This window comes from Penicillium malachiteum, assembly GCF_028827825.1.
Source record: "Penicillium malachiteum strain IBT 17515 chromosome Unknown utg000005l:1.0-9002435.0:326005.0-9005861.0, whole genome shotgun sequence".
NCBI classification, from domain to species: domain Eukaryota; kingdom Fungi; phylum Ascomycota; class Eurotiomycetes; order Eurotiales; family Aspergillaceae; genus Penicillium; species Penicillium malachiteum.
The window spans coordinates 5,811,490-5,827,511 of record NW_026643099.1 but is presented as its reverse complement, the minus strand read 5'-3'; the positions used below and the strand labels follow the sequence as shown (position 1 = coordinate 5,827,511).

Here is a 16,022-nt window from a genome sequence, read left to right as displayed (position 1 = left end):
AGCCGTGGATTCTTCTTGCTCAGCTGTAGCAGATCAATCATGGAAGGAGAATTACAAGCCCAGATCCCCGGCCTGGACCGGGTCATCTCCGAATACTCTGTGGTATGTCATTGTGGGAAGCGGAGGACGCTCAAATCTCAATGCTAATATAATCACTTCAGGGATACTTGACCCATGCTTCCAATCTCTACGTGGAAGATGCGAACGCCCCATCCCCTTTAACCGAGGCCGCTGAAAGCGTGAGCGAACTACTAGTATCGGCATCAGGCGACTTCTCCTCCAAGAATCGGGATGCGATTAACAAGTTGGTGGAAAAGTTCATTACCACATTGAGCTCTGCCAATGGCCTTGATGATGAGCGTCGGCAGATGCCATTCGCTGCGAAGAAACTCGACCAAACTATCAATGTCGGTTCGCAGCGAAACATGTCCTCTACACTGGGTCTGACTGGTGGAAATGTGGACTTGGAATCGGCCAATGCCCGTAAGGTGGAATCGCGTGTCGACAAGAAGAAGCTGGAGAAGGCTGAGCGCAAGATTCGCGCGAAGCAGGAGAAGAAACAAATGAAGAACGTCACCTACGAGGCCTCACGTCTGCTTAACCAGCCAGATGAAGCAATGACCTATGAAGAGTTCTTCATGGCTGTTAACCCGCTCCAGCTTGGTGCGGACGCCCAGTCCAAGAGCAAGGATGTCAAATTGGATAGAATTGATATATCTATTGGTGGAATGCGCATTTTGACGGATGCTGATTTAACTCTCGCATACGGTCGTCGCTATGGTCTTGTTGGTCAGAACGGTATCGGAAAGTCTACCCTGTTGCGTGCATTGAGTCGTCGTGAAGTCGCCATTCCTAGCCATATTTCCATTCTTCACGTTGAACAAGAGGTGAGTTCCCGATTCTGCTACTATTTAGTTGACAGGAACTGACATGTTTATGCAGATTACGGGTGATGATACACCAGCACTTCAAGCGGTGTTGGATGCCGACGTTTGGCGCAAACACCTTCTTGCAGAGCAAGAAGTAAGTTTTTCTTTTCAAGCAAAAATTGGTGATATCTTTCTAACTGGATACTTCGCAGAAAATCTCAAAACAGTTGGCTGCCATCGAAGAGGAACGATCCTCTCTGGCTGATACTTCGAAGGATGCTGCCAGGTTAGATCATGAACGAGAAGGTTTGGATATCACCTTGAGCGATATTTACTCCAAGCTCAATGAGATGGAATCCGACAAGGCAGAGTCTCGAGCAGCTAGTATTCTGGCTGGTCTTGGTTTCTCACAAGAGAGACAACAGTATGCTACCAAGACATTCTCTGGAGGTTGGCGAATGCGTCTTGCATTAGCACGAGCTCTTTTCTGTGAACCTGATCTATTGCTTCTTGACGGTAAATCACTATTCCAAAAAAAAAACTCTGGTAATAGGGCATGTTGCTAATCTCTTCATACAGAACCGTCGAACATGTTGGACGTTCCGTCCATTACTTTCCTGGCTAATTACCTGCAAGGATACCCTAGCACAGTCTTGGTCGTATCTCACGATCGTGCATTCCTGAACGAAGTTGCCACTGATATTGTCCACCAACACTCTGAGAGATTGGATTACTACAAGGGAGCTAACTTCGGTATGTATCCTTGATCTGTTCTCTCGTTGATTTGACTAACAAAAATTCTAGAATCCTTCTACGCAACCAAGGAAGAGAGACGAAAGAATGCCAAGCGTGAATACGAGAAACAAATGGCAGAGAGGGCCCATTTGCAAGGTTGGATATTTCTCCCTTATCTCATTATCAGTTATACTAACATCTTTGCTCAGCTTTCATCGACAAATTCCGTTACAATGCTGCTAAATCCTCAGAAGCACAGTCCAGAATTAAGAAGCTCGAGCGTATGCCCGTTCTCGAGGCCCCCGAGAGCGAATACGTCGTTCACTTCCAATTCCCCGAAGTCGAGAAGCTATCGCCTCCCATTGTCCAAATGTCAGATGTCTGCTTCGGCTACTCTGTTGAAAAGCCTCTTCTTAAGGATGTCGATCTTGATGTCCAACTGGATTCGCGTATTGGAATTGTTGGACCTAACGGTGCCGGTAAAACCACTGTGCTGAAACTGCTCACCAACCAGCTCCAGCCGACCAAGGGTCTCATTTCTGCACACTCTCGATTGCGTATTGGATTCTTCGCTCAGCACCACGTTGATGCTCTCGATCTGACTACAAGCGCTGTCAGCTTTATGGCAAAGACATACCCCGGAAAGTCTGACGAGGAGTACCGAAGACACTTGGGCGCGTAAGTTGACCATTCCTCTACACGATATTTATTCAATACTAATCATTTTTGTCTACATAGGTTCGGTATCACCGGTATGACTGGTCTCCAGCGCATGGAGCTTCTTTCTGGAGGTCAGAAATCTCGTGTTGCTTTTGCATGCTTGTCTTTGACCAACCCTCACATTCTTGTTCTTGATGAACCTTCCAATCACTTGGATATTGAAGGTATGGATGCGCTTTCCGACGCGCTCCAGCGATTCGAAGGTGGTGTGGTAATGGTTTCTCACGATGTTACCATGCTGCAAAATGTCTGCAAGAGTCTCTGGGTCTGTGACCAGGGCACTGTGACCAAGTTCGATGGTGATGTGAAGGCATACAAGAAGAAGATCAGTGCTCAGGCTGATGAGGCTGGTGTTGTGGCTCGCCACTAAGTATACTAGCATAGAGAAGAAAATAATGATACCGGGGATGATTCTTATGACTTTCTATATTCTGAGATGTTCAAGATAATTGTACTTGTAGAAGAGTCGTACGGAGTACATGATGCCCTATCATGCTGTGCATGGAATGAAGTGTGGGTCCCGTGCTCCTATCACCGACTTATCGCGTTTCAGCCCCAGACCAGACCTCCCATCTTCATCTACTGACCTACAAAGACGCAAAGGTGTTTGTCAACTCGACCAATGTCGTCTGATATACAGTACCCTTCACCATGAATTCAAGAGAGTATTTAGATCCATCCGGACCAAGTGCTCCTCTACTTACGACCGACGACGCCTCTCCCGAACTCCGCTATGACGAAGATGAAGCTCCCCCACAATTTACCTACACAGAAGGCTGGTTCATATGGGTTCTGACATTTTCAGCCGGGATAAGCGGTCTTCTTTTTGGTTATGAGTATGTATCCTCGCCTTATTCAATTATGGTATTCCTTCTAACAACCCGTTTACATTTAGTACCGGCGTGATATCCTCCACTCTCGTCACTATTGGCACTGATTTATCCAATCGACCTCTGAATACCCTTGACGAAAGCCTTATAACTTCGTGTACCAGCCTATTTGCATTAATAGCAAGTCCGTTTACGGGGGTCATGGCTGATAAATACGGTCGTCGGAAAGTCATACTTGCAGCAGATGTGCTGTTTGCGCTGGGAGCATTGATTCAATGCTCTACGAGTCAGGTATGGTTGATGATCGTGGGACGTAGTGTTGTTGGTCTCGCAGTTGGCAGTGCGAGTGCTGTCACTCCCCTGTAAGTTCATAACTACTTTTATTTGCCAGAATAAAGTACAAGGACCAAGTTAACCCAGCTATTATCAAGATACATTGCAGAGGTTGCGCCATCGCATGCTAGAGGCCGATTGGTTATAATCATGTGTCTATTAATCACCGGTGGACAAGTGGTTGCTTATGTCGTGGGTTGGTTATTTTCAAGTACCGGTGGCGGCTGGCGTTGGATCGTCGGTCTCGGGGCGGCCCCGGCATTCCTGCAATTTGCTGTGTTATTAGCTCTACCGGAGACACCTAGGTGGCTTGTACAGGCTGGTCATGATTCACAAGCTGTGTCAGTCTTGACTAGAATCTACCAGAGTGCACCTGAGGGGGATCTGGTTGTGCAACGAGTCTTGCGAGATATCCGCGGAGAGATTACCCAAGAATCATTGGAGCTGGACCAGAATAAAACTCCAGAAGCAGATTCGCACTGGTACCAGGATGCTTTGCACCGGGCGCGAGCGCTTTTCTATGATGGAGGGAGTCGGAGAGCATTGATTATTGCAACGATGCTACAGGGACTCCAACAGCTCTGCGGATTCAATAGCTTGATGTACTTCTCAGGGATCATCTTTCAAGCCTTAAACTTCTCCTCGCCGACACTAACATCTTTAGCCATTGCTGTGACCAATTTCGTTTTCACTCTTCTTGCATTTGCATTCATTGATAGGATTGGTCGACGTCGCATCTTACTGTATTCCATACCCGTGATGATCCTTGCTCTGGGCTGTTGCTCTCTTGCATTCTCCTCCATCGATATCTCGTTCGGCTCTCAACCTCCACCTCAAGAGCACAATGGTGCCGATCAGAATAGCTCTTCTCCCTTACTGATCCTCTTCTGTCTGACCATCTACACGGCAGCATTTGCATTCGGTATTGGCAATGTTCCATGGCAGCAGGCGGAGCTGTTCCCTCTGAACGTTCGATCACTTGGGTCAGGCCTCGCTACTGCTACGAACTGGGGATCCAATTTTATTGTTGGACTGACCTTCCTTCCCATGATGGAATGGTTATCTCCTACATGGACCTTTGTCGTTTACGCGGGAGTATGCGCCGTGGGATGGGGAGCTATACACAGGATCTATCCTGAGATGAGTGGGCTTGGTCTTGAAGAAGTCAAGGGATTATTAGCAAATGGTTGGGGAGTGGGAGAGAGTCTGAGGAGGTCATAGAAACTCTCACTTGATCTTCCATAATATAGAATCAATAGATTATAACCTTCTCCCTTCATTTTGCCCACCGTACTCACCGTCATGATAGTCTCTCAAATTTGATTCCTCTTTTTCATACCATTTTACTCCCATCACCATCACTTATCCTCATATCAAACACCCACTGCCCCACCTTTATGACTTACCATCCCAGTCATGTCGCAGTGTAAATACCTCAAAATCGACCCTGGCCATACTCATCGTGCAGTATATAGGTCTTTTCAAGTGATCATGCAAGCCGACAGATACGAGTCGGTAGCTGATCCAAGCAAGAGGAGCCGACTCCTCGAGCTTCCCAACGAGGTGAGATACTAATCCCCCAACACAGAAACAGAAAAAGAAACTAATTCTGAGATGAACTCCGGACGATACAGATTCTACAGTATATTGCGACTATTCTTCCAAACGACAAGGACCTACTGAATCTCGGACGAGTCTGCAAAGAAGCGAACGCTCGAATCCTAGCTCCAAACGCACATACCTGGCGCGCTCGATTCGGTCAGAAATATGATATCCCCAAGGGACGAAGCTCCGAGGAATTATTCGTGGAGTATCAGATTCGCGCTATTGTGCTTGGGCAGAAGATCGATTTCGAGAACCGAATTCCCCGTTTGGAACAAACAATCTGGTTGGAGGTTATCCGGACTATGTCACTCGAGGCTTTGCTTTTACCCTTGCGTGTCGGAGAGAAATCAAAGACATTTGAACAGCTCAAGGAGAGGATTCGATCTGTCAGCTTTCTCGATCGACCTAAGAACAGTCACCCTTCAGAACTTTTTTATGCCGTACAGCTGGTAAGCTTTCTTTCACATTCCCAAATCAGGATCCTGCAGTCTGGAGTCGAGAGTTCTAACTGCTTGTACTTTTCATTCAGTGCTTAACTCCTCTCGCACTTGATCCGGAGATCTGTGTCGGCTGCCATCGAGAGAACTATGATATCGACAAGGTATATTCTTACACCAAGGACCCCAGTGGACCTTGGATTGAAGGCAACAACCTAGACCTGGGCACGCTGTTGGACATTCGAAGTTTCTGGCAGAGACACCTGTTGACCTCCAATGAGGGAACGTTCTATAAGAGTTTCCTTCGACTAACCGAGAGCCTGAAACCCCAATTCCGAAAGACAGATGGTTCCAACCCCACGAGCCTGTGCACATCTTGGTTAGGATATTACTGTGAGTCTGATTTCATGGAAACCGTGTGAATCATTTTGCTCTGACCTTGCAATAGCTTGTGTTCACCCTTTCCCGAGTACATTGGCTGATCTTCGCCGTCGACAAACATGCGCCGATCTAAGTTCTCATTGGGATCAGGTTGAAATGATGGTCAGTGATTCGTGGCTGTGTCACCCGAATGAAGAGTCCAGAATCTAATATTTATACAGACCTTGGATATTGTGGCACAATCATCTGAGTGGTTTTGGCCCGAGAGATGCAATCGGATCATACCACAGAGCGAATCTCCTAGTATACGCGCGGAGACAGTGTACTTCAATGGCTACCAGAGAACATTTGGGGGTAAATGCGATACCGCGAATCCGATGTTTGGTTTTGTTGAGCCCATCAAGACCGCCTATGGTGGCTTCAGTGGATGGGCGCGCATTTGCTTCATTCTCTGTGAGCAAGTCCATGGAACCGATAAGAGCATCACTGAGTCTCCCGGCTGGGTTCATGGCTATGAGGCTGTTATTCTCCCTGGGGGTCGAATGATGCTGGGGCGATGGCTAGATATGAAGGAAACGAGTGCCAGGGGGCCTTTCATATTCTGGGATATCTAAGTCCCAGAGCCCATGGACTCTGCATTTCATTCACCCTCGTTCGTTCGTTCGTTCGTTTCGTCCGCTGCAGCTATTTCCGCTCCCTTCCCTTCTTTGCCCTCGTTCTCTTGCCTTTCTTCCTGATTTTTGTGATTTCTTCCTGATTTTTGATTTCATATATATGGACCTAGCGAAACATCCAGCTAGGTCCATGGCGCAGCACCGGGTTCATCTAAATGAATCGAAAAGTTTATAGCAAAAATAATAAAAGCAGATCTCAAAAAAATTAAACGACCATGGGAATAGATTATACAAGGCAAGAAATTTAACTACTCCTCAATGTCCTTGACCTTCTCCCACTGGCCCTTAAGGTTTTCCTTCCACAAGCTCACCTTGTTATCACCACCGCTAACAGCGAGAATGTTACCGCTGAGACTCCAGCTAACGCGCCACAACACAGAATCGAATTCGAGTGTTTGGCTGGACCACTGGCCAGGGTTGGACGCGTCAGAGGTCCAGATGCGAACGGTCTTATCTTGCGAAGCGGAAGCGATATAGGACTTGGACAGAATGCTAGGTGACCAGGCCACATCGCGGACCCAGTCGGAGTGACCCTCCAAAGTTTGGGTAAGGTTGTATGATTTGGACTCGGAGCTGTAGTTCATGCAGGTTAGGACACAATATAACAAGAGCAAAAACACAAGAGAGGGTCATACCTGTAGTCCCAGATCTTGACCAAATTATCACTTCCTGCCGTCACAAATCGTCTCTGTTGACCGGGTCCGGGGTTGGAGCTGATCAAGCTGGCGGCGAAAGCTGCAGGGGCCCAGCTGATCGAGTTCACACCCATTCCATGGGCATGGAAAGTCTGGTGGGTCCAGTTGTTGTCGCGGAATTCGAGAACGCTCACATGTCCATCTGAAGAGGCACAGGCCAGGAGACAACCGCTCTCGTGGGGAGCCCAGGAAACCACGTTCACAGAAGCGGTGTGGAGGGAGAAATCAAAGACCTTGGTCCATGTGCTGCCGCTAACGGGGGAGGATGCATTCTGGGGCTGCTCTCGCCAGATCAAGACCTTGCCGTCATAGGATGAAGAGGCCAGGATAGTACCGAATTTTGGGTGAGCCTAGAAGAAACAATCACCATTGTCAGTCGCTATGCGCGGAATGTGGGCGAGACGTTGCGCTTTTACTAACCCATGCGACACACCACACTGCGCCCTCGTGGCTGTGAGATTAGACCATGTTAGCAAATACACTGGCTATATCTTCAGATCTCAGGAGGAAAGCCTACCCCTTGAGGGTCTCGACCAGGCGGTGCGATTCCCCCTCAATTTCAAAGATCTTTATTGTTTTGTCCGAGGAACAAGTCGCCAATCTGCGACCATAGTAGTCCAGTCCAGCATCATGCTATAGTTAAAGCATTAATGTTAGTTCAACCCGTCCAGAGTTACTAGCAGAAGCTCGAATGGGGGCAATTGGTCCTGGAGGTACTGGACACCATACGTACAATCATGTCTTCGTGCCCCGAATTCGAGATCACCTGGGCGGCGGCCTGTTTTATGAGGTGTTAGCAAAATCCCCAGACACAGGGATTGATTGAGGATGAAGCTTGCCATTTTGTCAGTAGTTGAGAGAGAAATCCAAGATGGAGAGTGGTCCTAATGTGAAGCTTGCGGGTTCAAGGCCACAACAACCTCCTGCTTATCTTATCTAGACCCTGACTCAGCCAAGTCACATGTGCACCTGGGCACGTTCCGAATCTTATGCAGAACACTACTATGTAATAGAGAGTAGAAAATGAAAAATACAATCAAATAAAGGGTTATAGCTTGCTATATATTAGTCAAGTTGCCCAGCTAATTATGTTATAAAACGTCGTGACTGACGCATATCTGTATTTTATACATAGGAACGTTGAAGGTTTCCAAGGGTATACTCTCCAAAGCCACTCAGTAATATTAAAGCCAATTCTAGTATACATGCGAACCCACAAGCACAGCCTGAATTAATCATAGTAATAGGAATTATAGGATATATATCAAGCGACACCATGCATATGTGCTCAAATGTACTCCGAGTCTGTACTTGGTGACTAAAGACTAGATTATGAATACGGAGTAGTTGAGCAGTATCTAGGTAATTGAGTACATAGATAATCTCAAGTGCTTCATTTAAATCAATTTTTTTTCTGGTTCAGCCAAACAGAGCAGAATTACTAAATAATATCCATTCTGGCCAGATAAATAGCTCACTTCCAAGGTTATGTACATGCACAACACATAACCGTACACACCTGCATCCATGTATAGTTCACATTTTGACAAATCAGTCTACACTGTTTAAGGCGGTCGGGAAAGCGGTAAAATATTACCCGATTTAGGCGCCTATACACACGTGCCTCGGTCTAGTCGGCAACCCCACGCTCTTGATTCATGCCTGTTATCTTCAAATTTCTTTCAACATTCATTTCATAATACCTTTGCATCGATACTGAGAATTTTTTCTGTTCAAGCTCATTTTCAACCATTCATACGCCTTCCAAACCCACTATATCAGATTCCATTCTGATATTCTTTTCGATATTCACGACAGCCCGCATCCACCATGAGTGACGCTGTTTGTGGTCCATCCAACGCTTTGCAGGACTTGCGCAAAAATGCGTCTGTGGATCGAACTCTTCAGCAGGATCGCCTAGCTACCCAGCAGCCGCAAGGACATGTAAGATTACATTCCAATATCAAAAAGAGCTGTTCCAACTAAGAAGTATGCTTTTCAGGGTTTCCGATCTCAAACCCCGCGGGATGGTATCCTTGACCCGGAGTTCGCCGCCTTTGAAGCTGGATATGATATCAATCCACTGGAGTATACTGCACAGCACCCTGCAAACTATGGTGCTCCTGCACAGCATCGAGAAGCTGCTCCGCCAAGCGCTAATTGGGCATCGGATTTTCAAAGACTGAACATTGCCGGACCTGCTCAACCTCAAATGCAAGGGCCGCCAAGCGCTAATTGGGCATCGGATTTCCAAAGACTGAAAATTGCCGGACCTGCTCAACCTCAAATGCAAGGGCCGCCAGCTTACAAACAAGTATCTTATCGAGAATGGCAGGAGGAGTTTATGAGACAGCAAAATCGCTCCCAGCAAGCTTCTGCACATCTACAGAACCATCCAATCGCAAACCGCGGATATCTGCCTGCTTTGACGCCCAACTATTCCATGGGGAATGCCTTCGCTCTTCAACGTCAAGCTTCCCAGGCAGAACCTGCCAGACAGGTCACACCTGCTCAACAATATGATGAAGCTGCCTTTGCAGCTGCATTTCAGCAAGCTCAAGCAGATATGGAATCACAGGAAATCGAAACTGCCCAGAGTACTGAGGAGTATTGGTGGGAGCAAGAGGCTGAGAAAATAACAGGGACTCCTGTGACTGATGCAACTGATGAATCTGATGCTCCAGTTTATGAACAAAATGAACCGGCACAACAAAGTGAACCTGTTACTATCCGAATTGGATCTGATAATATCAATGACTCGCAAAATCGCGTCCACAACGCGGATGCTCTCGCTCATACAGCTGGGGAGCTTCTCAATGGTATCAGTCATGAACAAAGCGACAAGTTCAAACAGAGCAACTTCCTAGCATTGATGCGTCGAATCCGTGATCGTGAAGTCGAGGTGCAGGGAGATGAGTTCCGTGAGGTTGGTAACAACATGTAGACGGTTGGGCTGTCATATGCGACAGAGCACCGGTACACTGTGATCTATCTATATCAGCTCTTGTTCTTACTAACCTTTTTTTTAGACGGCGCAATCTCTTCATCCTGGCGGGGTATACTACCCAGGTCGATGGCCTAACTCAGACTCCACTACAACCAACAATAACTAATCTCCTTTCCTTGCTGATAGGAGTTAGCCGCGCAAAGAACGAAGACAATGAATGATTCCTCCGCAAAAACCCCGACCGATCCATCATCATGGGTAGATAATATGCCGAATACTCAATACACCCACTCAATACATGACGAAGAGTCCCCTCGCTTGGGGACTAATCCATACAACCCAGGAGACAACAATTCCCTCTATGAAGGGTGGATTCACAGCCACGGCCTCGTTGACCGACGACGCATTCCGACCTTTTGTTTTCGAGGCGAGCATGAGATGTGGCTTTAGGTGGACTTGGGAGAATCTTTTTGAGGATCCATATTCATGACCCCTTTATGCCGAACTACGATTTCTTTTTCACCTAATTTTGATTCCCCTCCGTGTACATTATTCACAGGTGTTCATTCCAACGATCTTTTAGTGATACCCACCTCCAATTGCAATCGATATCTTTAGCCTTACTTCCATTTTGCATCTCGAGTTCAAATATTGTAATAACTATTCCAAGGCTATTTTAATCAGCTTTCTACTGCTATGGAGCTACGTATATACGGGTAGGAAACTCGATGGCCGTGTCTATCTAGCAGGACATCTGGACTCTTGCAGATGCCAGTTACATCTCGGTTGAAACATTTTGAAGCTATCTTCATATTCATACATTAACGAGAAATTAAAAAAAAAACACCGTGACGACGCCGCCCAGGAAAACCTTTGACCTTGGAAGGAATATGAAGAAGATGGAAAAGAAATAGAAAAAAAAAATAGTCATAATAGTACATTAGCATCAGCGATCCTAAGGTCTTCAAGAGTAGACGACCCGAAGTTCCCTGTGATTCCTGGACGCACTTGATACCACATGATAAATTTTCAAATGCCCACCTAAAAGTAAATGATCATCATGATGGTGAATAGAAGATAGAAGATATGGCGTATTATGGGCGTTAAGAGTGAACCAGACAGTTTAGATCTAGGCTAGACGGCCAGCGGGAATGTCGTGGCGATGAAGATCCTTTGACCATTCCGGCAGGATCTTGTCTCGTTCGTAGAGGAATCCACAATTGTGGCAAAGGGTCTGTAGATATAAGTTAGATCCAGTAGAGTAGATATTATCATGATGGATATCAACTTACGCGTTGACCATCAGGTCCATCACGGACGGCCCAGGCAGATGTTCCCCAGACTCGGCAGTGGCTGCAACGCCAACTCTGTCGCTCCCTAGAAAAAAAAGATACGTAAGTATCTGGATCAAGAGAGGTAGGGTTCAAGTTACATACCATTCCATAAGAGTACCACCGCCTCCACCATAGCCAGCACCAGAACCTGTATCAGGTGTACCACGACCACCAGGAGTACCACCTCTGCCCTGTGGGCTGATGCTACGGAAACGACGCTTGCGCTTGTTTCGCTCACCACGACCCAGAGGGGTTTCACTGTCGACATCAAAGTATCCGCTGCTCTGGCGGGAAGCCTCGGGGGTGATACCAGCAGTGGAAGAGAAGCGCGCAGTCTCTCGGCGGAGACGTCGGATTTGGCGTTCCCGATCGCCCTCTCGGCGTTCAATTTCCTCCGCAGACAAGGTTTCAATTCTAGGCTCCCATTCAGATCCCATATTCTCAGGGTAATAGCGAATACCGGCTATCTGGCCGTCAGGAGAGTCATTGTCGATCTCGTCTCCCAAGCCACTGATTCCGGTCAGAAGGCCACCGCTCTCAAGAATTTCCTTCTTAAGTTTCAGGACAGCTTCATAGATGCCATGTGCAATTGCCATTTTCCACTCGCCCTTGAGACCCATATCATCGCAAGTGACTTGGGCAAACTCTTCAGCTCGGCCAGGAGGGTGGAGCAACGACCACTCGAGTTTGTCGGTATACAGTTTGTCCCCAAGATTGATGTTGAGATTGATCAAACAGCGGTAGGCGTCATCAGGGTTTAGGAGGCTATCATTCTCCAGAGGCCTTGCGGTTGTGGTAACAGGAGGAGCACCCAGACGACTGTCTGGCGTCGCCCGGGTAGTTGTGCCTGGAGTCATTGACGCACTGGGAGAAGCCATTGTCTGCATAGGTTCCTGGACTCGAGAGGGTTGATGAATCTGGAACAAAGGGTGCAAGGCTACACCAGCATATTCTTCAAGCTGCTGTCGAATCTGATTACTGATCGTCATTGCCAAGGCTTGGTGGTTAGGAAGATCGAGTTCTCGCACAAAGCTAACTGCAAATTCATCTGGGGTGCATAGTGCCTCATGCAGATTCCATAAAAGAAGGTCCTTGATACGGAACGCAGGAACAGGATCAGGTCGGCGGTATGCGGGGTGAGCTAGATTGATAGTTGGATCCGTAGCACCTCGCGGGGGAGGGAATGGTTCAACTGGTTGGTGAGCGGGCACTTCCACGTCGAGTCGGATCGGGATGGGAATGTAAGGCAGCTGTGATTGAAGTTCAAGCTGCTCTGCACAACTAATTGGGTTGTAATGATACACATCGTCAGTCTGTTCATTGGGAATGCTGGCAGGGCCATGGTTTATGGGGAGGACGGAGGGTGAGATCCATTGAAACACAAAGCCCCATTCAAACGGCATGATCGATGGGTATTGTTCAAAAGTATGAAGGAAATTGGGGGTAAATGTAGAGAGAGGGCTGGTAAAGGAAGAGAGGGTGGAGATGGTAGGAAAAAGGTAGAGGAGGAGAGGGGAATCTGAGGGAAAAGAATTAAAGATGGACTCACGCTGGTCTCAACATTCGCTTTATCATCCATTCACGGAACACACCCTGGACCTCCACAGGCGCATAAACTTCTTTACCCAGCTTTTCTGAAATGGCTATCACACCCCCACTGGACTCTTCCCGGCGCAGGCTTCTCAGACCTGTTGGACGTCGCGGGCCATCACTATCATCAAAGTCATCATCATCGAATCCATCTTCGGCATAATTAATGGCCGTCGTACCGCGCTTCGTTGTGCGCGGCGTGGGACCGGTTTGCGCAGGGTAGACCGGCGTCAACAAGGCGTTTGCATATTGGCGCACTCGTGGAGGATACGTTGTGATATATCCTCTAACAGGGGACATGTTGGCGAGCTATCCCGACTGATACATGCCCCTTTGCGGGGATTCAAGATCGAGGCTTCGCGTCGAACGAGGGCGTCCGAACGGCGTAGGATAGAATTGAGCACAATGGTACGGCTAACTGAGCAGCATATGATACGAATCAATTGTCAATCTTCTGAACTAGAGCAGGACTGCAGGCAGCCAAAGTGGAATTGTGTTGGGATGGAGTTGACGGAGTTGAAGATGGGGATCTGATGGGGAATCTTTTGCGCAGTCGCGTTTTGCCAGATGGGGAGAAGCTCATTCATTCCGTCGTCACGTGGGTCTACAGTTTACCGCCTTGGTGTGGAAGGCGGTGGGAAGGCGGTGAGGCATATATGGAAGTATACAGCTTTCTATCTGGGAAATCCATAAAGGTGAAAGTACAAAATGACAATTTGATTGGATATTTACGGTTACTATTGATGAAGTGGACATAGAGAATGGATATTAAGGAATATCCACATCAGCAAACTATGGGAATTTGCAAAAGGATGTCAAACTAGCAAGGATGCCAGCCCTGCTCAGGGGAATGAAAGAAAATGATGTTAGGGCAAAGAGATGGTGGAACAAATGAAAGGGACTGCAGTGGCCTAACAAAAGAGAGAAAAAAAAACAAACAAAAATTCACAGGAATCCAGAAAGAAATGCATCGAGTGTAACAAGTAAAGATCAAAATAAGGAGCTAGGGAAATCTGGGTATAGGTACAGATGCAGACAAAACGAACTGGACGAATCACCGCAGTCCAATTACACTCTGGTAAGATAAATTAGCATTCAATCCATATATATAGTGAGATGGGGAGGGTTCAAATTACCATTTCCAGGGTCCAGACACGTCGAATCCACACCTTAACTTTTCCCTCGACGCCTTCAACATCATCAAGCTCTACACCTTCCCACCAGCATCTCCGAGCGGGTTTTCTCCAGAATAGCAAGAGCTTTTGGGCCATACCCACAGCATTGTTATTAGATATATCGCCTCGAATATCAGTACGAAGCTTAGCCAATGCCAGACTGCAGATAACCGCTTTGTTGGGCTCTGGAGCTCGATGGCCCCACTGATCATCCCGGTCGAAGCCACTATTCATTCCGACAGAGTTAGTCTTATATCGTTACAGATATCCATGGTCAATGAGCTTACCCTGCAGTCAGCATTTCGATTAGATGTTGCTCTGTAGATCCGACTTCTTCACTCTTGCGTAAACCAGAAAAGATGCCATCCTGTTTCAACAAGGCTCGACCTGCTGCCCGCTTGACCTCGAGCATTTCGTCCACTCCGATGTCACGTTGCGGGGGTATCGCGTAGAAATCGAGATCCTCGCGGAGAACGATAATTCCAGCACGATCTTGAAGCATGTCCCGAGCGGAATTCTGCATTACATCTGGTACATCCAATTCCGGGGAAGTTGATCCCGAAGGAAGCGAGGATGGGATGGACTGGGCAACAGACCGGAAGAAATCAAGCATATACTGAAGAGATGCAGGGTCGTACTGAGATTTGTTAGACCATTCCGCCTTTAGACAGAGCATAGAAAAGGTATTACTCACATCAACCGGATAAATGTCTCCTTCATGGAAGCCACCCATATGTCCGTCTGGAAGAAGACCATTTGGGAACAAAGAAAGGAGGACAAATTCTGGCAATGTCAACAATTCATCGCGGGACAACGTGAATCGTGTTCCCCTTTGAGGTCTGTCAGTATTGTGATAATCCGGCCAACATAGGAGAGAAAAAAATGCCTTACCGCAGATCAAGAGTGATATGCTCATCGCCTCCAATATCTATATATACAGCACACATTAGCGCATTGCTCCTTTCTTTTTCTCATTCCTCCCCTTTTATTTTCTTCTCATAATTCCCAGGTATAGCCGAACGTACCGCCTAGTGTATTAATTGGTGGTCCACCAGTCTGCTGGACCTGAGTAATGATACTCGAAGCACCTCCAGCTGCAGCCATCACGTAGGTAAAAGATTCAAGCGGACTGTAGCCTTCTGTGTAAGGTGGCGGTGGTTCGTCGTCGGAGCCTTTCCCAAGTCCGTCCCCCTTGGGATCCGAGAAGCTCGCCTTTGTATCTGCGACAACCGAGGACGAAGGAGCCGGTTCAATGGACTCCTCGATAGGCGGGGGTGGCGCAAAAGCCGGAAGTGAAGTGGGATCAGACTCGGTAACTTTAGGCCGAGTGGTGTCAAAGGCAAAGTCAAGTGAGGAGAAGGGTGGCGGACCGACGGAGGAGCTAGCAGATGCTTCGGATGGAGAGTGCGGCGGGGGCGCGCTGTAATAGTCGTCCTCCGCGAGGGAGTCGATCGGAGAATGTGTTGGCGCCGTGGTCGTGAAGCTTTGAGGGGTTGTTTCTTTCGACACGGTGCTAGTGCAGAGGGATCAGATCCAATCGCAACGAAGCGGTTGATCTGATGGACTCCAGACTCGCGACCCCAAAGGGTTTGTTTGTATGTCGATCAGGAGGCGGGATGAAAGGGGATCCACCAAGAAGCTGAGCTGATCACTGGGTCTTTTAAATGATCAAGAATTTGACAGGGAGAAAAACCATC

At 47.6% G+C, this 16,022-nt stretch overlaps 7 protein-coding genes across 7 annotated transcripts; 4 read left to right on the top strand and 3 right to left on the bottom strand.

Annotated features, from left to right (window-relative positions):
- Positions 1–39: 39 nt before the first annotated feature.
- Positions 40–2,694, top strand: N7483_012177 (putative AAA family ATPase GCN20; the record flags this gene model as incomplete). Its single annotated transcript, XM_057095604.1, has 8 exons — positions 40–102; positions 162–887; positions 943–1,023; positions 1,082–1,385; positions 1,449–1,622; positions 1,674–1,760; positions 1,814–2,282; positions 2,343–2,694. 8 exons carry the CDS (start codon positions 40–42, stop codon positions 2,692–2,694), a joined length of 2,256 nt encoding a protein of 751 aa, XP_056941575.1.
- A 281-nt stretch (positions 2,695–2,975) lies between these two features.
- Positions 2,976–4,708, top strand: N7483_012176 (putative MFS myo-inositol transporter; the record flags this gene model as incomplete). Its single annotated transcript, XM_057095603.1, has 3 exons — positions 2,976–3,160; positions 3,220–3,516; positions 3,586–4,708. The coding sequence occupies 3 exons, from the start codon at positions 2,976–2,978 to the stop codon at positions 4,706–4,708; spliced, it is 1,605 nt and encodes a 534-aa protein (XP_056941574.1).
- A 270-nt stretch (positions 4,709–4,978) lies between these two features.
- On the top strand, positions 4,979–6,524 carry N7483_012175 (uncharacterized protein; the record flags this gene model as incomplete). The annotated part of the gene is made up of 5 exons (XM_057095602.1): positions 4,979–5,050; positions 5,131–5,541; positions 5,622–5,922; positions 5,978–6,072; positions 6,132–6,524. The coding sequence occupies 5 exons, from the start codon at positions 4,979–4,981 to the stop codon at positions 6,522–6,524; spliced, it is 1,272 nt and encodes a 423-aa protein (XP_056941573.1).
- A 308-nt stretch (positions 6,525–6,832) lies between these two features.
- sec13 (GTPase-activating protein SEC13) lies at positions 6,833–8,057 on the bottom strand (the record flags this gene model as incomplete). The annotated part of the gene is made up of 5 exons (XM_057095601.1): positions 6,833–7,157; positions 7,220–7,629; positions 7,700–7,730; positions 7,797–7,912; positions 8,013–8,057. Coding segments are annotated over 5 exons (927 nt in total), but the record flags the coding sequence as incomplete, so codon positions are not given.
- Positions 8,058–9,109: 1,052 nt separating this feature from the next.
- pex20 lies at positions 9,110–10,223 on the top strand (the record flags this gene model as incomplete). The annotated part of the gene is made up of 2 exons (XM_057095600.1): positions 9,110–9,223; positions 9,282–10,223. 2 exons carry the CDS (start codon positions 9,110–9,112, stop codon positions 10,221–10,223), a joined length of 1,056 nt encoding a protein of 351 aa, XP_056941571.1.
- A 1,132-nt stretch (positions 10,224–11,355) lies between these two features.
- N7483_012172 (putative RSC complex subunit Sfh1) lies at positions 11,356–13,450 on the bottom strand (the record flags this gene model as incomplete). The annotated part of the gene is made up of 4 exons (XM_057095599.1): positions 11,356–11,460; positions 11,519–11,603; positions 11,663–12,841; positions 13,110–13,450. The coding sequence occupies 4 exons, from the start codon at positions 13,448–13,450 to the stop codon at positions 11,356–11,358; spliced, it is 1,710 nt and encodes a 569-aa protein (XP_056941570.1).
- Positions 13,451–14,277: 827 nt separating this feature from the next.
- On the bottom strand, positions 14,278–15,837 carry N7483_012171 (putative general stress response protein Whi2; the record flags this gene model as incomplete). Its single annotated transcript, XM_057095598.1, has 5 exons — positions 14,278–14,551; positions 14,613–14,962; positions 15,020–15,155; positions 15,217–15,253; positions 15,351–15,837. Coding segments are annotated over 5 exons (1,284 nt in total), but the record flags the coding sequence as incomplete, so codon positions are not given.
- Positions 15,838–16,022: the final 185 nt, after the last annotated feature.